Here is a 21,005-nt window from a genome sequence, read left to right as displayed (position 1 = left end):
GAAACAACCAACAGGTCCCAGCTGTCTAAGAAACAAGTTTCTCTGAAACCTCAGGGTAGGCTCATATGTTGAGCAGGTGGAAAGAGCGAGGACCCGAGGTTCCTGAAGATTACAAAAAGCTTGTATATGAAGGCCAAATACATTTTTCCTATTGGTCCGGGAAAGATGGACTAAAAGGAGAAACGGGGTATCATTGATCAAATTCTGCTGGGCAAGCCAGGAGTGGCTTCTTCCATTTTTTTTAGAGAGAGAGAGAATGGAAGGGAGGGAGGAGAAGGACAGGAAGAGAGAGAGGGAGAGGGAGAGAAACATCGATGTGAATGAGACACATTGACTGGTTGCCTCCTGCATGGCGCCAGGGATCAAATCTGAAACCCAGGTATATGCTCTTGACTGGGAATAGAACCCATGACCCTTGTGGGTTGATGCTCTAAATACTGAGCACACCAGCCAGGGCTCCTTTGGCCTATTTTTTTTTAAATCCTCACCCGAGGATATTTTTCCATTGATTTTTTAGAGAGTGTAAGAGAGAGGGAAAGACAGAGAGAAATATCGATGTAAGAGATACACATCGATTGGTTGCCTCCTGCACAAGCCCAACCAGGGCCTGGGCTGGGGAGGAGCCTGCAACCAAGGTACATGCCCTTGACTGGAATCGAACCCCAGATCCTTTGGTCTGCAGGCCAACACTCTATCCACTGAGCCAAACTGGCTAGGGCTCCTTTGGCCTTTTTAAAGGGTATCTGGCAATAATTCAGGCTGAAGACCCTGTTTTGTTATCTACTAGTTATGCACCTTGGGTAAATTTCACTTTTCAAAGTCTCAGTTTCCACTTCACCAAATGGGTCAATAACGAATCTTATTCAGAGGACTTCTGTAAGAATCCAGTAAGACAGTGAATGTGAGAACATTTTAAAGTTTTAAACAACAGTTACAGGCCCACAGCATTCCAGGGGGGCAGTGCCATCCATGCTTTCAGAGTTGGCGTTTCAGCTGCTGTCCAGCCCTCTTACCTGGGCTCATATCTGTGGTGCTGCTGCTGACCAACACTCCTGCTCAAAGGTTTTCTGGGGAGACACTGGGTGGAGTCTGTCTGCCAGTAATTGAACTAAAAATACCGGCCTTCCTTGCAGCTAGAACATAGGCATATGACACTGGCTTGGCCTATCAGGTGCAGCCACCCCAAATCTTGGGCTGGAAACTAGTGATACAAAGAAGTAGGAACTAGGCAGCATCCACTTTGGAGTTGCTGGGTGGTTGGAGAGCTATTCCAGTGTTCAGTGAGATGGCAGCAGTGTCTACATCAGAATGGTTTGGGGTATAAATCTTTGCTATAATCCATTTTCTAAGCTTAATTTGGCAGCCATTGTAGAGCTGTGAGCTAGTTTCTCTTCAATGAATTAAATTAAAAAAAAATCCTCACCCGAGGAGATTTTTCCATTGATTTTTAGAGTGGAAGGGAGGAGGAGAGACACAGAGAGAAACATCAATGTGAGAGAGACACATGGATTGGTTACCCCGCTCCTCCTCCCCCCCGCCCCTGCCGCAACCCTGTCGCATGCGCCCGACCAGAGCCGGGAATGGAGCCTGCAACCGAGGTACATGCCCTTAACCGGAATCGAACCCGGGACCCTTCAGTCTGCAGGCTGACGCTCTACCCACTGCGCCAAACCAGCTAGGGCTATGTTTTTAAAATATGTTTTTATTGATCTTTAGAGAGAGAGAAGTGATAGATAGAAACATCAATGAGAGGGAAATATCATCTATAGGCTGCCTCCTGCATACTCCTCCGCCTACTGGGGATCAAGCCTGAAACCCGGGTATGTGCCTTGACTGGGAATCAAAGCAATGACATCTTGATTTATGGGTCAATCCTCAACCACTGAGCCACACTGGCTGGGCTGGTATGTTTTACATTTTTTTAAAAGATAATTATTTATTGTTGAAAGTATTACATATGTCTCCTTCCCCCCACATTGCCCCCCTCTAGTCTGTCCCCACCTCCTGCCCCAGGACCTCACCCATTGTCTGTCTCCATGGGCCATGCATATATGCATTATCCTTGGTTGATTACCTCCCATGCTTTAATTTTTTGATACATGTATGAGTTTATCTGTAAGATAAATTCCTGAAAATGGAACTGTTAAGCCAAATTTAAAAAATTTGACAATGATGTTAATCCCCCTGCATGAGCAGCTTTACCAGTTTATGTCCTCACCTCTGATGTATGCATGTGCTTGTTCCCCAATCCTCACCAGCACTGAGCACCATCTGTGCTGGTGTGATAGGTAAAAAGTGGCATCTATGACTGTAATTTGGGTTTTGCTTACCTTTGGCTTCAATCCTCTGGCCACTTCCAATTAGGCAGTCCTTGATGTCTGCTCCCTTCTCGATCACAGCATTGTTGCAGATGACACTGCCCTGGATGTTGCTTCTGTAACACAGTAGCTAAGTCAGGAAGTGCTTATGGCTCTCATCACCACCCTCACCACTATGGGCTGGGGGTTCTGGCTCCTCCACAGGCTAGGAATAGCTGGTCACTCCAGTTAATGACTACATGCTTGCATGGGAGGACCTGGCTTTAGGGAAGTCCAGAGTTTGGATATGCTCACAATGACCTTCTCCTTAAAAGCCCGAAAAGAGCACACTTTGACTTCAGTTCTTTAGGCACCCCAGAAATAAACTCCACCCAATATTTCCTCCTTTATTTGGGGGTGGAAGCTGGTGCTGGTCCCTGGGCTGACTCATCCCTCCGTCTCTCATCTGGGAATATATACACCAAGATTCATCTGATATATTTGCAGCTCAGATCCTGCAATTTTCCTAGGAGATCAGCTATGGAAAATAGTGGGTGCCCCACAGCTCTCACCACAGACTCTGGTTAAACCATACTCATTTAGGAAAAAAAGGATGCTTTTCAAACCAGCTCCATGCCACATTAAAGACTACTCCAGATCCTAAAGCCACACTCTCAAGAGTAGCAACACTTGCTCTTAACATTTAAATGTGTTTAAAGAGCATCTTCCTGGCTCCTGAAATCTTCACTAGCATTAATTCATACCTACTCTATGCCAGGTACTATGCTAAATACTTATGTATATTACAGGAGTGACAAATCTAGCCATTTATCAGAAAAATCACCTGGGCAGTGTTAAAAATAGCAATCAAAACCACTCTCCATGTCTGGGCCCCCATCAATCTTTTTGGTGGGTCTAGAATGAAGGGCCTGATGTATTTAATTAGGGGAAAATGCTTCCTAGATGATTGTGGGAGTATCATTTTTACCTCAGATGTAGTAAAAATAATAACCACATTTTGTAGATAAGGCAACAGAGATGTTAAACCATTTACCCAAAACCACATAACTACCAAGTAGCAGATCAAATCTAGGTTTGCCTGACTCCAGAATCCACACATTTAACCATAATGTCATACAAATAAATCAAGGGGAGAAAAGACTGGAGGAAGCCTGGACCTGCCAGGTTGCTTTTCTGAGCCGAGATGGTTCCAGAAGGATCTCTGCGTTAACAGGGGAACATTCAGTGCCCTAAAGAGTCAGGGCAGCTGGAGGGGAGAAGGAGGTGAGAAGAAGGGTGTGAGCATCCACTGGAGCAAAACAAACAAAAACAAAACACCAAATAAGGAAATATCCTACGAAACCTATGAGGCAGGGGGGGACAGAGAAGGGACAGTCCAAGTACTGAAACTGTCGATGCACAGGCCATAAAAAAAGATCCTCCCAAATGCCAACACTTTAGTAAAATGTGAAAAATAAAAGGTAAATATAGCACTTTATGGCATTTCAGAATCTTCTTTATCTCTATTCTTCTTCAAGTCGGTTGGAAAGCAGTGAAAGGCCAAAGCCACAGCACCTCTGTGGTATGGGCTAGAGACGGGCAGAGACAGTATTAGTTTGTGGGTTTTTTTTTGGCTCAAAGTCAGGATACACTCACTGGACAGGCATTAAGGGACTTTCTAGAACTTTCCAACTTTCCCTCTGCTTCAGGCGAAGCAGTTCAGTCAGAAGTTAGAGTGGTTCTTGCTCCTTGGGGAAAATTCTCCCCCAAAGAATAGTAATGAAGTATAGAAAGCCTCAGATACACAGGCGCCTGGGACAGAGCAGGCTTGCAACTGGCTACTAGTTTGTCATTGAAAGTCTCCTTTCTTTTTCCAAGGTGGGAGAGGGGGATGCTCCTGCGCAGTGGTTTTAGGAGCCTGTGACAGCATGATCTGGAGCTAGGCAAGAGGTAAACATGGTCAGCAGACAAAAAACAGGCAACAGATTTGTGGATTATAGAGAACAACATAGACTGATGAAAAGGGACAGATCCAAAGACTGAGAAATAGCGATCAGGCTATCAATCCCCAGAAGGAAAGTAGGGGAGGGAGGGGGTAAGGGGAAGAGATCAACCGAAGGACTTGTATACACGCATATAAGCCAAACCAATGGACATGGACAACAGGGGGATGGGAGCATGAGTGTGCGGGGTGGGGAGGTTGGGGTTAATGGGGGGGATGAGGACACATTTGTAATACCTTAACTAATAAAAAAACCCAAAAAACAAACAAACAAACAAACAAAAACAGGCAACAGAAACCCACGCAGCCATAATTAGACACTATTAACTGGCTACTTTGGAATCTGGGATATAGGTGGGAGCCATTTCTGAAAGGAGGAGGCTGGAACGTTTGAGGTCAGATTCCCATAGCAATGCATAGCCTGAGTTCTCCTTGGGTTTAGCAGGTCTGAATGAGGTCTTCAGAGCCTCCCATATTGCTTTCCTCATCTGGTTTGTGTGTAACACCCTCTGGACACAGAGTGTCTGCAGATGTGACGGAAAAAGTGGGTTGACAGATGGGAAGCTGGGCGCTCTCCTGAGGCTCTTGGTCAGTGGATCTGTGGAAGGCTTCGAGATGAACACCTGACAAAATGCTCAGTGAGTGTGAAGCTCTTTTCTACCACTCGCTTCTTCAATTGTTCCTCATCATCATGCTGTGGTTACAAGTCACCTCCATTAGCAAGGCTGAGGTTCTCTGGAAAAATTTCAAGTCAATATACCCTTCCCTCTGTCCAGAAAGAAACTCCAAGATTAAGGATTTTACTGGAAGTGTGTGCGTTTGCTCATGGTAGAGAGGAAGGACAGATACTACTGTATGAAACAAGCCCCCTCATCGTTGCCAATCCACAGTAATGACTGCCTTTTCTGCTCAGTGCTTAAGGTGGGGGGGAAGGTAGCTTCCTATGGAGCTCAAGAACTGGCCCCAGTGCCAGAACTACAGTTTTTACATCTAGTTTTAACTCTCAACTGGGTACTAAGGACTTTGCTGTGCTAATGCCTGGTTGTGTTATCTAAGAAGCTGCTCAGAGATAGCCAAGATTAATGCTATTTGTGTGTGTGTGTGTGTGTGTGTGTGTGTCTATATGTGTTTTTTTTGTTAATCCTTACCTGAAGTCCACTGATTTTTAGAATTCAGGCTTTTTTTTTTAAAAATATATTTTATTGATTTTTTACAGAGAGGAAGGGAGAGAGATAGAAACATCGATGAGAGAGAAACATCGATCAGCTGCCTCCTGCACATCTCCCACTGGGGATGTGCCCGCAACCCAGGTACATGCCCTTGACTGGAATCGAACCTGGGACCCTTCAGTCCGCAGGCCGACGCTCTATCCACTGAGCCAAACCGGTTTTGGCTCCACTGATTTTTAGAGTGGAAATGAGAAGGGAAGGGGAAGGGGGCAGAGAGAGAGAGAAACATCGATGTAAGAGAGGCGCATTGACTGGTTGCCTCCCCCACATTCCCCAATTGGGGCCAGGGATTGAACCGGCAACCCAGGTATGTGCCCTTGATGAGGAATTGAACCCAAGACCCTTCAGTGCACAGGCTGTACTCTAACCGCTGAGAAACACTGGCCAGGGTGATTAATGGGGTTTTGGTCCTCATTTCTCCTTGGTGGGGTTAAATTTTAAGCACAGTTGTAGGTCTTGGTAAATTATCCTGCTAACCCTAACGCTTCAATAAAGAGGAGGCCGTGAGAAAACACAGAGGTCTATGGTAAGATTATTGCTTGGCCAGGCACACCATGCCACACACAAAGCACTTTATATTCATTATGTAACTTAATCCTTTTAGCAAACCTGTAGGGTAGTGGTATTTACTCTAATTTTTACAGAGAAAATTGAGGCTCACAGGGGTTAAGCAATGTGCCCAAGCTTACACAGTGGTGACTCTGTGTCATGGGCTTCTGCCTCAGGTGTTGACTTGGCAGTATTTGGCAAAGAGCCATGAAACTTCTCAGTAACTCTGAGGACAGGCAGGTTCTTCTCTGGGGATTAGTTGGCAGGCTTTCTAAATTTACTCATAACCTTTTCTAGACATGTGACTAAAGATCTGACTCACTACTTCAGTCTAAAGATTATGGCTGAGTCATCCATATCATCCCAGATACCAGAGCCTCCTAACCTTAGCTCAGTGATTTTTGTTTAAATCCTCACCAGATGTTGAGGGATGGAGGGAGGGAGGAAAAGTAGAAGGGAGGAAGGGAGAAAGAAACATAGAGAAATATCGATCGGTTGCCTTCCATATGCACTCCGACTGAGGATCAAACCTGAAACCTAGGTATGTGCCCTGACCAGGATCAAACCCTTGACCTTTAGGTTTATAAGATGATGCTCCAACTGAGTCACCTGGCCAGGGTGGGTAGGATCTAGATTTTATTGTGCCTGACAAATATTCTTTTAAAAAAAAATATATTTTATTTATTTTTTTACAGAAAGGAAGGGAGAAGGATAGAGAGTTAGAAACATCGATGAGAGAGAAACATCGATCAGCTGCCTCCTGCACACTCCCTTACTGGGGATGTGCCTGCAACCAAGGTACATGCCCTTGACTGGAATCGAACCTGGAACCCTTGAGTCCGCAGGCCGACGCTCTATCCACTGAGCCAAACCGGTTAGGGCCTGACAGACATTCTTTAGTCTGTGGCAGTTACCTAGTGTTTTCATTTTGTTGAGTTTCAAGGAGTGAAGTACTCACTCAGCTCTTTTTCTAGAAGTAGACAGGGCTCTCTTGACAGATACTCAGCCAATTACAGTACAGGGATTTAAACCAGGGATCTCTATTTTTCATTCAGTAAATACTTACACAGTATCTAGTATAGAAAATGTACAGCACTAGAAGTTAAGGAATACAAATACATATAAGAAGTATTTCTGTATTCAAGGAATTTATAGTCTTGTTGATGAAAAAAGAAAGAGGCAGTTAAGTGCCATGTGAACATAAGTTAAGTGTTATGGGTGTCCAGGGAACACAGGACAATTCACGAAGGTTGCATGTAGGAGCTAGAATATGTATTGGACCTTGAAAGATGGGTAGGATTTATACAGATAAAGATCTCTAGAGAGAGGCAATTCAGGCAGAATGAATGTCAGGAATGAAGGATAGTAGAAAAGTAAGGGACCCAATGGGCAGGGCAGTCAGTTGAGTGTAGGTGAAGAGAACATTCAGGGTAACAATGAGCAGCAGTATCGTCTTGTTTAGCTCTGAGGGCTGCACTTGCTGCTTGCAGAAAGCATGGACAATCTAGGTGAAAACCTGGCTTCCTGGCCTGTCTACATGTGAAGGTACTATCCTAGACTACAGCTTGGGTCACTCACCTTGGACTAAGAGGAAATGCAGATGGACTACAGGGCCAAAGATGCAGAACACAGACGGACACTGAAGTCTCGACAATGAACTTTTCACTAGACTTTGGATTGCTAAGCATCAGCTGTCATATAAATTGGAAGTGGTAGAAAATGAGAAAGACAGGCAGGAGCCGTCTCTGCATAGTCTCGCCTACACCTTCCCCAAGGTGGTCCTATTAGCATCCCTCAAGCCCTGAGGACCTTGGGCAGGTGTCCAAGCCACTGTCCAGAAAGCCTCATCAGTTCACTACTGAGGTAGAGACAAGCAAACAAAGAATATGAGAAAATCTTCCAGACAAATTCATGCTCCTACTCTACCAATCAGTCCAGATGTAATAGCAGCAGAGTAATCAAATCTCACATGACTGCAATTTAATTACCTTTCCCACATTTACCATAAATAATTAAGACTAAATGACCTGAAAATAATGGGGAAAAGTTCATATGGGATTCAGGATGTCTGATCTTATCATTAAACCCATGTGGGCTATAGCTTTACTTCAACTTGGTTTTTTTTAGAGAGAAGGGGAGGCAGGAGGAGTGGGGGAGTGGGAGAGAGGGAGGGAGGGAGGGAGAGAGAGAAATATTGATGTGAGAGAGACACATCGATTGGTTGCCTCCTGCATGCACCCCAATCGGGGCTGGGGATTGAGCCGGCACCTGAGATATGCGCCCTTGACCGGGAATTGAACCCGTGACCCGTCTGATGCTCTAACCACTGAGAAAAACTGGCCAGGACTAGCTCAACTTTTTTAGTTGGAAAAATAGCAGCAGTCGCCATATAAACCTTTATTGTTTCCCCAGCTAGAAACCTTATTAGGCCATCCAGAATTATACTTCCTCCAAAACAGTAATTGACTCTGGAATATTATGCAGGCCTTTTCCATGAACTTCTCTCATACAAGCAAGCTGGAGTTTCTTAGGAAGCCTTGGTTTTCTCACCAAGTCTCTTCATGTCAATTCAGGACACTAACACTGGACTTTAAGGAGGTGCTAGAGAGCTGATGCTTTGTCTGCCCACCCACAGGAAGGGAGGAAGAGGTTGTTGGTTAGAGTAAATGGTAAAGTTATGGCACTGTTTCCCTGGAATGTCTAAGGCAAGATGATACACAGAGTGGAAGTGACAAAGCCTCCTGAGCTACTCTGGAACCAGGTGATCAAATGGATAAAGGCTAGTGCAGTTCTGGTTTTCAAGAGAATGGTGAGGTCTGTCAGTCTCACACAGGAATCTAGAATGGGGCATGGAGTAGCAGAGGTGCAAGGAGAAAAAGTTTGGAATACCACAATTTTTTAATCTGTAAAAATGCAGGACTTGAGCTGGAAGACTTCTAATCTCATCTCTGCCCCATCTCACTCTAACATTCCAGGACTCGGTGTTGGAGCTAGATCATAAGAAATCTTGAAGTTCAAACTTTATTCTATAAAGGTAATGGAGAGTTTTCAAAGGTTTTTTTTTTAAAAAAAAATATTTTATTGATTTTTTACAGAGAGGAAGGGAGAGGGATAGAGAGTTAGAAACAATTTTTTTATCTGTAAAAATGCAGGACTTGAGCTGGAAGACTTCTAATCTCATCTCTGCCCCATCTCACTCTAACATTCCAGGACTCGGTGTTGGAGCTGGATCATGAGAAATCTTGAAGTTCAAACTTTATTCTATAAAGGTAATGGAGAGTTTTCAAAGGTTTTTTTTTAATAGGACAGAGATAAGAGTAAAGATATCCTTTAGAAAGACTGGCAACATGCTACCTCCGTGAAATGAGATAAAGTAATGGTGATGATAATAAAGTAACAGCTAACATTCTATGTGCCATGCAGTGGTTTTTTATTATGGCACTTCCTCCCTAAATCCTGCCTATTGTCTTCCTGCTCTAAGTGCTTTGTCTGTCAACTCTTTTAGTTTAGTACTCCTCATAAACCTGTGAGGTAGCTCAGTTTTTACCCCATTTTATAGTGAGAAAATCAGGCACAAGGAGGTAAAGCCAATTTCCTAAGTGACTAGTAAGTTACAGACCAAGGATTCAGTCTGGCAGTCTCATTCTAAAGTTTATGCTTTAGATGGTGGGTTACATAGTAGGAGGATTTGGAAGAGAAAGAAAAATGGAAACAGGAAAATAAGTTAGAAAAGACCACAGTAATTCAGAAAGAGGTCTCTAGGTCTGACCTCTTCTCTTATCCTTTAATCAGACTGGGTACCTAGATACCTTCACACACCTGAATGAAGTACGTCCAATCTCATGTGCCCTACACAGGCTTTATAGCCCCACAAATTCACTGCTCCCTCTCCCTTCCTCATCTCAGTGAGCACTACACCATCTACCTGCTTACCCAACGAGAAACCTGGGCTTCACCTACCAACTGTCCCCTCCCTTGCCCTTTATATCCCTTCCTTGCTCATTCTTTGTCAGTCTCCTTAGATCCCATTTCTTATGTCTAAAATTGCTGATGTTCCCCAAGATTTTGTCTTGGTTTTTCTTTTAATGCCACACACTATCCCTGAGTGATCTTGTGTTACCACTTCTATGCCAACCATTCCCAAATCTGTACTTTGCACAGGCTTCTTTCCTGAGCTCCAGTCCTGCACATCAAGGTTGCCTGCCATGAACGCAACTTGTCCCAAGTGGAACTCATCATTTCCCTGCCTATCAATTAGTAATGTCTTGCTCCTCCTTTTTTTTTCTCTCTTTTTTTTTATGAGGAGGTGGTAAGGGGCGAGGAGGGGTGTGGTGGAAGAGGGGGTGTGGTGGAGAGGAAAGGGGGGTGGTGAGGGGCGAGGAGGGGTGTGGGAGGTGGTGGTAAGGGGTGAAGATGCGCGGGAGTGGAATCTCTTGCTCCTCCTTTATTGATTTCTATCTTAGTGACTAGCACACGAGGAACTTTATTGCTCAAGCAAAACCTGGGCATTTTGATTTCTCGCCCTTTTACCTCACATATTTAGGCAGTCACCATGTTTTATAGTGTTTATCACCTTATTATTTCTCCTTTCCATCTCCACTGCTATTGCCTTAGTTTAGGACCTCTTTTTAAATTTTTATCTCAAATTAGTTTACATTCAATATTATTTTCTATCCGTTTCAGGTGTACAGCATAGTGGTTAGACAATCATATTACAAAGTGTTCCCACCAATATATCCAGTATTCACCTGGCACCATAGTTATTATAATATTATTGACTATATTCCTTATCCTGTACTTTACATCCCCATGACTATTTTGTAGTTACCAATTTGTACTTCCTTTTTTATTTACTTATTGATCTTTTTATTTCTAAATATATTTGTATGATTTCAGAGAGGAAGGGAGAGGGAGAGACAGAAACATCAATGATGAGAGAGAATCACTGGTTGGCTGTCTTCTGCATGCCCCCTACTGGGGATTGAGCCTGCAACCCAGGCATGACAGGCTCAATCCCCAAAGGGCAGTGGTCGGCAAACTCATTAGTCAACAGAGCCAAATATCAACAGTACAACGATTGAAATTTCTTTTGAGAGCCAAATTTTTTAAACTTAAACTATATAGGTAGGTACATTGTTATTAACTTAATTAGAGTACTCCTAAGGCTTAGGAAGAGCCACACTCAAGGGGTCAAAGAGCCGCATGTGGCTCGAGAGCTGCAGTTTGCTGACCACGGACATAGGGGAATTGAACCATGACCTCCTGGTTCACAGGTTGATGCTCAACCACTGACCCACACTGGCTGGGCTATTTATTTATTGATTTTTTAGAGAGAGGGAGGAAGAGAGAGAGAGAGAGAGAGAGAGAGAGAGAGAGAGAGAGAGATTTTGTTGTTCTACTTATACACTAGAGGCCCGGTGCACAAAATTCGTGCGGGGGGGTGGGGGAGGGTCTTCTCAGCCCAGCCTGCACCCTCTCCAATCCAGGACCCCTCGGGGGATGTCCGACTGCTCGGGAATCAGGCCTAAACATCCCTCTCACAATCCTGGACCACTGGCTCCTAACTGCTCACCTGCCTGTGGGCCTGATTGTCCCTAACTGCTCCCTCTGAAAGCCTGATCACCCCTAACCGCCTCTGCCTGCCAGCCTGATTGCCCCTCACTGCCCCCACCTGCCCGATCACTCCTAACTGCCTCTGCCTGCTGGCCTGATTGCCCCCAAATGCCCCCCCCCCCCTTGCTGGTCTGGTTGCCCCCAACTGCTCCCCCTGCTGGCCTGGTCGCCCCACGCAGCCTGCTGTTCGGTCGTTTGGTCACCGGTCGCCCCACGCAGCCTGCTGTTCGGTCGTTTGGTCACCCCTGCTCAGTCATTTGGTCGCCCCTCACTAACCCCCCTGCTGGCCGGGTTGCCCCATGCAGCCTGTTCAATTGTCCATTTGGTTGCGGGTTGCCCCATGCAGCCTGTTCAATTGTCCATTCGGTTGCAATGGTCACTTAGGCTTTTATATAGATAGATTCATTCGTTTCTTCTTGTATGTGCCCTGACTGGTGTATCGGGACAACACTCTAACCAGTGCCAATGTGTACTTCTTAAGGCCAGACAGTAAAAACGCTACAAAGGATATAAGACAGGTTGATGTAACGGAGAGTACTGGGACAGATTATTGCTGATAGGGTAGTAAGCAAAGCCTCTTCTTAAATGGTGAAATCTGAGCTAAGATCAAAATGAGGAGATGTTTCTGAAATAAGAAAATATGTTATCATATTTTTAATTGCCTAGGGTTCTTTTTCTGTTCTTTGAAATGACAGGTTACTTGAAAGTATTTTTCTCTCCCTGCAGAGCCTCTGTTTCTTCTCAGTTGCTGTTTTCTATTTGTTTGATGTGGTGTCTATCTTTCATGATAGAAGCTTTCTTTAGATCTCTGGTAATCTTTGATTATGTCTTTATATTTAAGGGAGAATTCTAAAAAGCTGATTGGAAGCTCTAGAAACATGAATGAAATTTGTCACTACAGGGTGATTTCACTGGGCTGTTAGTAATCTCTGATGTAAATAAATTTAGGTTTTTCTTATTGGGCTGGTTGGATTCACCAGAAAAGATTCTTCTCAACTTTTGGCTGAAGGCTGAGGGCTGGTTGCAAGGGTTCTGGAAGTCAAGCCAGGTTGTGGGCTTGGGGAAGGACAGATCTTAGTGGCAACATCCCTGTGGTCTCCAGCGTTCCTGGTTTTTTATTATGGCACTTCCTCCCTAAATCCTGCCTATTGTCTTCCATCAGTCAGTCTTTCCAAACAGCAAAGGCTTAACCTTTAGCTCTATCTCTATGCAGCTTCTCTTCCCAAAATGCTTCTCCCAACCCTCACTGGCAGCTGTGAGAAGTAGTTCAGCTTTCACTAGGCTTGCAGTCTTCCCCTATACTTCTCGCCTATCAGTTACTGGACAGAGAAATCAACAGATGTGTGAGCCAGAATCAAACTCAGGCTGGTCTAGCCCAGAGGTCTTCAAAATTTGTTTTATAGATCTGCTTCACATCCTATAACAGGGGTGGGCAACCCCTGGCACGCGTGCCAAACATGGCACGCCAATAACTTTTGCTGGCACTCGAAACCCTCTCTTATAATCTTCCATTTACAATTTTTTTTCTTAATATCGACTTTTTTATTTTTCAGATAAATTCAGTGTAGGTGCATCTTAGATAAATAAATAATTTTACATAACATGTATACAATAAAAATTAAATGTATTTTTCATCATATACTGTGTTTTTGTCGCTCGAATGAATTTTATTATTTCTTCAAGGTTCTTCACATACATACACCTTAAGAGATATCAAGTAGGCGTAACATGCTCTCAAAAAATTAGGGTTGGCACACAGAGGAATTTTGAGTCAGGGATTTTGCTGGTTTTGGCACACACTCACAAAAAGGTTGCCCACCCCTGTCCTATAAGGACAAGCACCCCTTCCTCACAGTATTCCAAACCACTGTGCTTTTATCACTTTTAAATACTGAGTTTCTGCATAAGATTTGCCGTAAGAAAAAGTCTGAAAACCTTTTTTTTTGGGAGAACCTTTCTAAAAAGTCTGAAAATCACTGATTTGGTATCCTTCCTCTGCTATCACCTATGCTTGCTTTTTATATAAGAAAAAACCTAGCCAAACCGGTTTGGCTCAGTGGATAGAGCGTCGGCCTGCGGACTGAAAGGTCCCAGGTTCGATTCCAGTCAGGGGCATGTATCTTGGTTGCGGGCACATCTCCAGTGGGGAGTGTGCAGGAGGCAGCTGGTCGATGTTTCTCTCTCATCGATGTTTCTAACTCTCTATCCCTCCCCCTTCCTCTCTGTAAAAAATCAATAAAATATATTTAAAAAAAGAAAAAAAAAAAAAAAAAAAAAAAAAAAGAAAAAACCTGAGGTCAATACAGAGGAAGAATGCTATTAAACATCATTCATGTTTTCTTACTCCAAGTACAGGTTGTTCATAAGTCAAGATTTTAGGACACTATAGGATCTCAAAATGGGGGAACATTCTCCATAATTAGTAACAGAGAAGCTCTCCATCAAAAACGGTGTGTGGCTTATACATCCACTGTTCCTAGGCCTCTGCCTTCTTCAGGGCTTCTCGGGATACTAAGATACGGGAAGGTGACCCTTAGATACTGGTACAGTGTCATCCCAGCATTGCCAGTGGCTCACTACTGAGGCCACCCATCAAGCAGGATATCAAAGCAGGAGAGAGTAGTTTCTTCTAGGACCAAATGTCGTAAGTATGATAAGACTGTTGGAATGCTTTCAGAGACTATTTCATCATGGAACCAAAATTAAGACCTCAAAGGGCCTAGGAACTATTCTTCCCTTCATCCTTTTGCCTTTCTTCCCTTCCCCAAGCTGAGCCCTTTCCCAGGCTGTACTGGCTCCCAAAGCCTCTGAGCGGTACCAGGGGCCTTGTCTCAAGTGGGCACAAGGGGAAACATACCCTTCCTCCACGGTGACTGAGTTCATGAGAAGGCAACTGGTGACAGTCACTCTATCTCTTATGACACAAGATGAACCAATGACCGAGTGCTTAATGGATGACTTCTCTCCAATCTGTGTATCTGGCCCAATGAGGCAGTCAACTCCAACCTGCAAAAGGCAAATATAAAATTCTATCCATTCATCTTAGCCAAATGCAAATTAGCCCCCCAGATCCCTTGAGCTGGGGCCTAACAGGATATTTTCCCAGGGATACTTCAGCAAGAGAAACCATCATCAGTATTTCTTAGGGTCACAAGTCGCGTAATACCTCTGAGACCAACTCAAACTTACACTCTCATGCACTTGGGTGTATAGATATGTTCTCTTGGAGACAGTGCTCAATTCGGGGTAAGAAGAGGGAGGGAGAGGGAGAGCCCCAGGACTATAATGGACTTTCCTTAATAGGGTTTGTGTGGTTGGGGTCAGCACCTCTCCAGGCAGAATCTAGCCCAGCCGTGGGCAAACTACGGCCCCCGGGCCGGATCCCGCCTGTTTGAAATGAATAAAACTAAAAAAAAAAAAGACCGTACCCTTTTATGTAATGATGTTTACTTTGAATTTATATTAGTTCACACAAACACTCCATCCATGCTTTTGTTCCGGCCCTCCGGTCCAGTTTAAGAACCCATTGTGGCCCTCGAGTCAAAAAGTTTGCCCACCCCTGATCTAGCCCAAGGTGAAATTTTGTAACCAAAACCCTGTTGGGATTTCCCTGGGGCTAATGAGGTTCTGGGCTTGAGAGCCCTATCTAGCTTCACAAGAGCAAGCCTCAATGCACCCAGAGATCATCCCTGCCCTGCACAAGCTAGCACTTACCAAGTGTTTGTTGACAATCTGGGCTGATGCATGAACCAGTGATTCTTCTGGACAAAGAAGAGGTAGCAATTTGGGCACCTTGAGGAAAGAGATTTAGCCATTAAAGTAAATACACAAAAAAAACACCTGAAAGCACCTTAGGTAGAACCCAATGCCCAGTCAGAGATGTGGGAGTTTTCAGCCACAGCTTCCTATCTGGATGAGGCAGAGCAGGAGGCTCTTGCATTTTCCCTGGGACAAGCGTTATTTACGCAGCAGCTTCTAGATGGTCTTATCCTCAGTTTCTGAGCCGAGAGTATTGTCCCTGAAAGTAATGCCATGTCCCTCAGCTAGGAGGTGTTGAGATCAACCTTTGACATATCCAGGCAGCACTTGGGGGAGGAGGCCTAAGGAGGGCAGGGAGCATCCTGAGTCCTGACCATAGTCATCCTAGGTTCTTGCTCACTTCCTGACCACTGTGGCCATGCATGAGGTGAGGATGGGAGCAGTGTTACACAAATTTCATCATCAGGACAGACCCTGAGAAAGCACCCATGTTCTTCACCAGTCAAAATAAAATGCTGATGGGAAAGTTTCCACCATTCTCTCTCCAGTATGAGAAAACGAAAAGGTTAGGAGAATGGAGATCTCCTCTATTACAACCAAAGCCATTCAGGCCTGTTGGCTGCACAGCCTTTGCTGTCACTTCAGAGGATACTTCTCTAGCCTCATGCTGTCCATGGACCTGCTTTTGACCGGTCTGACAGACTAATCATAGTCTAAAGAAAGAGAACTAAAAATCTTGGAAGCTTTCTAATAGCTCTGACCCTAAATTGGGGCTAACTTTATCCAGGACTGCCCTGAGTAAACATGGAATTACTTGTGATTTCTCATAAACTCTCTGGCCTGGATTCTTTTAAATCTATCACCAATTTTGGTGGAAGCCAGCTCGGGGTCTGGAGCTGGTGTGGGTTCTCAAGATTCCTGAGCCAGGTTTTCTTTGGACTCAATCCCAATCCCAATTTCCAGCAACTTTAATAACTCTACCTGCCTCTCCATCCCTCCCCAGCTTATACCTGCACTGACAGTTTTCACAAGGTTCTACCAGGAACCATGTCAACAGCTAATCTTTCATCATCTCGTTCCTGTTACTGAATGTCATTCTAATGTAGTTCCCTCAATCATCTATCTTTTCCTATTCTCATTTTTTATTTTTATTATTTCAGAAAGGAAGAGAGAGGAAGAGAAACATCAATCGGCTGCCTCCTGCAGGCCCCGACTGAAGACTGAACACGCAACCGGGCATGTGCCCTTGATCGGAATCGAACCCGGGACCCTTCAGTCCCTTGGCTGATGCTCTATCCACTGAGCCAAATCAGCCAGGGCTCCTATTCTCATTTCAATCCTTTACTGCTCTGTGTTTCTTTTCATGGTCTCATCTTGCCCCTCTCCAAAAACCTTCCTCCTGTGACTGCTATACAATAAGAGCTCCCCTATACCCTTAGCCTCTTCTCTGTCCCTCTCTGCATCCCTTAACTAAACTAAAACCTGGCTTGTCTTTCATGGCACTGCTTCCCCTTCAAAAGAAGTTACTCATTCTCTATGTCTCATAAACCTCAGGGTTAAAAAAAGGGGTTAACAAGACTCCTCACCTTCTAATGCTGTTTCCAGGCATTTCTCTCATAGACGTTCCATCCTTGAGGTGTTGCCATCTGGCTACTCTATACTCTGTTCCTTCACTTTCTTAGGAACGCCTCCTCTGTGTGCCTGTGTTTATGTCACCACAGGACTTATTATGCAGTATTTATCTGCTTGTTCATGAAGTGCTGTACATATACCCCAGCTGAGCAGAATAGGGGAAAGCTGCTGAACCCAGAGCCATAGATTAGCCTTCCTGGAGATCTTAGCCTCTTTTTAGAGTCACAGAGGCTCTGCCTCTATGGACCAGGCCCTCTGCTGCCACTTTTGCTGTACCTGGAACCCCAATGGTCTCGCCTGATAGTCCAGGTCTTTCTCAACCTGGAGTGAAAGGGATTCTGAACAAGTCACGGTCTATCTAATGAATAAATAAGACAAAAGACTCAGCTTGTTTCTAGGGAAGGAGCTCCCATGACTTCTCTTCTAGACCCATCCTCTCACCTGTCTGTTTGCTTCTATGTAGAGTCCCAGGGTGCTCAATCGAAGGCAGAGCCCCTCTTTCATGATGTGGACATAGCAGCGCACCCGTGATCTGGACAAGTCTTCCCACTTGTCTCCTCGACAGGCATTCCAGCAGCCATCGTAAGGAGCAAAGGTCAGTGCATTGGTTTCTTTTATAAAACTGTAAATATCTTCAGAACAAACACCCAAACCGAGCAAATGAATGAGAGAGATGACAGAGGGGATATAGACTCAGTAAGTTTTGAAAGAGGGCAAAGTTCACACCTCTCCCTGTGGAACCCACCCATGCAGCATGGACCCTGGGAAAATCCCACTAGAACTTGAAAGACTAAGTAAAATTAAAAGAGGCAATGTGCTTTCTTGTATGTTTGAAATGTTGTAAGAAACAAAAATGCTTTAAAAGAGGTCCTAAAGCAAATTTGACCAATAACCAAGCACTACTAAGGGGGAAAAAAAAAATAGGTGACTCTTGTAAATCATGAAGTAACACAAGCAAGTGTCCAGGTTTTAGTGACCCGCCATATTGTGGGGCTAGCCTCTATTACATATCTGGAAGTTGTACCAGGACAGAAATAGCACAAGACTTAGAGCCAAAGTAGCTGGGCTCCAGTTTTTCAACTCTTACAATAATCATTTGGGATCTTTTATGATATAAAAACTGGGGTTTAGAAGACTGAGCACACCAAAAGCAATCTAAAGCCATCTACGTATCACAACTGAGACAAATTGGGGAGTATGTAGTCTAAGGTCAAATAAAATGTACTGGTTTAAAAAACAAAAGAAGACTGAGTAACCTCCCTCAGGTCACAGAGCTAATAATTCATTTGATAAATATATATTTTTAGGCAGGGATATGAGAGCAAACAAGACAGACCTCGCCCTTGCACCCTGGAAAGGAGACCTCTGGTTGGACTGTAATTGTACACCTTTCTTCCCTTGACAGAGAGGCTGAGTTTAGTCAGGAGTGGGGCTGCCCAGAGCCTAGAAAACAGGGGAACTGAGAAGTGGTGGGAAGAGTTTAAAGTTAAAATGGTCTAGTGAGGATCTAAAGAATGGTCTAGAGCAGCCGTGGGCAAACTACGGCCCGCGGGCCAGATCCGGCCTGTTTGAAATGAATAAAACTAAAAAAATAAAAAAAAACAGACCGTACCCTTTTATGTAATGATGTTTACTTTGAATTTATATTAGTTCACACAAACACTCCATCCATGCTTTTGTTCCGGCCCTCCGGTCCAGTTTAAGAACCCATTGTGGCCCTCGAGTCAAAAAGTTTGCCCACCCCTGGTCTAGAGAATGAACCTGAGACATGATTAGCTTGTCCCTGAAGAGCACAGTGACAGGATCTGCTTAAGCAAGCTTACCCAGAGCTCAGAGAGTGGCGACAGCTAGCCTGTCTTGCCGGGTGGCTAGACCAAAATCAGTAAGCTGCCCAGCCACTCCTTCCAAAGGTGCTACTACCCCAACCTTATTGCACCAACCCAAGTACTGACCTAAGGGCTTCAGCTCCTTTTTCTTTAGATCCTCCTCTTTTTCCTCTTGTCCATGTTGTGAGGAAGCTGAGGAAAACTGTTTTCTTACTAGGTATGGAATCAGTTCACTCCGGATGGACGTGATTGACCTAGGAAGAAAGAGTGGTCAATATGAGGAATCTGACTGTCTAAATCACAGAGATTAAAAACTGTGCATCCAAGGAAAAGCTAAATTCCTTCCTGTCAGGCCACCTTGGGACTGACAGAGATAAAAAGTGGCATGAGGAGCAGTGGACCTAAGTTCTCTATCAGCTTTAGGTAGTATAATGAATCTGGGACTCCCTTCCTGTGATCTATGCAGAAAACAGTCTTTCACGAAGCCCCATCTACATGGCATGTGTGTACATGCATGTGTGTATGAGTGTGTGTATTTTAACATGGTGCCTTGACTATTAACTGACAATTATGCGGGAGAAGGTAGAATGCAGCATAAAGCGTAAAAACTTTCTCCATAAAGGCCTTGCTTATCTTCTGTTAGATTAATCCTAAGTATCGTATATTTTTGTTGGTATTATAAATGGTATCTTTTATTAATTTTTTATTTAAAAAATCATTATTGTAAAAAAAATCTTTGTTTTTTTTTCTAAAAAAATATATTTTATTGATTTTTTACAGAGAGGAAGGGAGAAGATAAAGAGTTAGAAACATCGATGAGAGAGAAACATTGATCAGCTGCCTTCTGCACATCTCCTACTGAGGATATGCCCACAACCAAGGTACATGCCCTTGACCAGAATCAAACCTGGGACCTTTCAGTCCGCAGGCCGACGCTCTATCCACTGAGCCAATCCGGTTTCGGCTTTTTTTCGTTTTAAAAAAAAAATTTTTTTTTCTTTATTGATTTCAGAGAGGAAGGGAGAAAGAGAGAGAGATAGAAACATCAATGATGAGAGAGAAGCACTGATTGGCTGCCTCCTGCACACCCCACACTGGGGATCAAGCCTGCAACCCAGGCATGTGCCCTTGGCCGGAATTGAACCTGGGACCCTTCAGTCCGCAGGCCGATGATCTATCCACGGAGCCAAGCCGGCTAGGGCTCTTTATTGTTGAATGTATTATAGATGTCCTGCTTTTTCCCCCACTGACCCTTTCTAGCCTCCCCATTTCCCCCAGGCCTTCACCACCCTATTGTCTGTGTCCATGGGTTATGCATATCTGTATACAAGTTCTTTGGTTGATCTCTTCCATCCACCCATTCACCCACCCCGCCTTCCCTCTGAGATTCGACAGTCCGTTCCATGCTTTTGTGTCTCTGGATCTATTTTGTTCATCAGTTTCTTTTAAACAATTATTTTCTTCTTGTTACTGGTTTACAGAAATTCAACTTCTTCTCTATTTTGATCTTATAGCCAATTGCCTTGCTAAAAAATCTTATTAATTCTAATAATTTATCTGTAGGTTCTGACAATCATACCAACTATGAAAACAACAATTTTTTTCTTCCTTTCTAATCATTGTATATTTTATTTTCCCTATTTTACCATATTGGCTGAGTAAAAGCACTGATAGCAGTCATCCTTATTCGTTTTTTATTTTAAAAAGAATTCTTCTAATATTTTATCACTTAGACTGATGATTGTTACAGTTATATTTTTCATCATCAAAGCTATCATTTATTGGTTGTCTTCTATGTGTAGATATTGGTCTTCATGCTTTATAGCTAATAGTTGGCACATGTTATAGGCTTTTTAAAAATATACCTTTTATCAGATTAAGGAAGTTCTCTTTTATTCCTAAATTTGTTAAGAGTTTTAATCAATGAATTTTATTTAAAAAATTTTTTTGCATCTATGGAGCTCATCATATATTTTATCTTTTAATCTGTTTGGGGATGACTCCCCCCCCCCCCCCCCCCGCCCCAATAATAACAGCTGTGCTATTCAAAGACTGTATACAAGATTCTGCTCTATCCTTTCCTGTCAGTAGAGAGACT

The 21,005-nt window shown here is 43.9% G+C and overlaps 1 protein-coding gene across 5 annotated transcripts in view; it reads right to left on the bottom strand.

Annotated features, from left to right (window-relative positions):
* Positions 1-21,005, bottom strand: part of EIF2B3 (eukaryotic translation initiation factor 2B subunit gamma) — a 96,307-nt gene that overhangs the window by 5,110 nt on the left and 70,192 nt on the right. For 4 of the 5 annotated variants that reach the window (XM_006098180.3, XM_014463837.2, XM_023761931.1 and 1 more), the window contains exons 7-11: positions 19,034-19,161; positions 17,523-17,713; positions 15,405-15,482; positions 14,548-14,696; positions 2,331-2,434 (exon numbers count right to left, since the gene is read on the bottom strand). In XM_006098180.3, coding sequence (XP_006098242.1) covers positions 2,331-2,434; positions 14,548-14,696; positions 15,405-15,482; positions 17,523-17,713; positions 19,034-19,161 — 650 coding nt within the window. The remainder of the gene's footprint in view (positions 1-2,330; positions 2,435-14,547; positions 14,697-15,404; positions 15,483-17,522; positions 17,714-19,033; positions 19,162-21,005) is intronic. The other variant, XM_023761932.1, reaches the window with a different exon arrangement.

This window comes from Myotis lucifugus, unplaced genomic scaffold (assembly GCF_000147115.1).
Source record: "Myotis lucifugus unplaced genomic scaffold, Myoluc2.0 scaffold_222, whole genome shotgun sequence".
Classification (NCBI taxonomy): domain Eukaryota; kingdom Metazoa; phylum Chordata; class Mammalia; order Chiroptera; family Vespertilionidae; genus Myotis; species Myotis lucifugus.
This window is presented reverse-complemented; position numbering and strand designations above follow the sequence as displayed.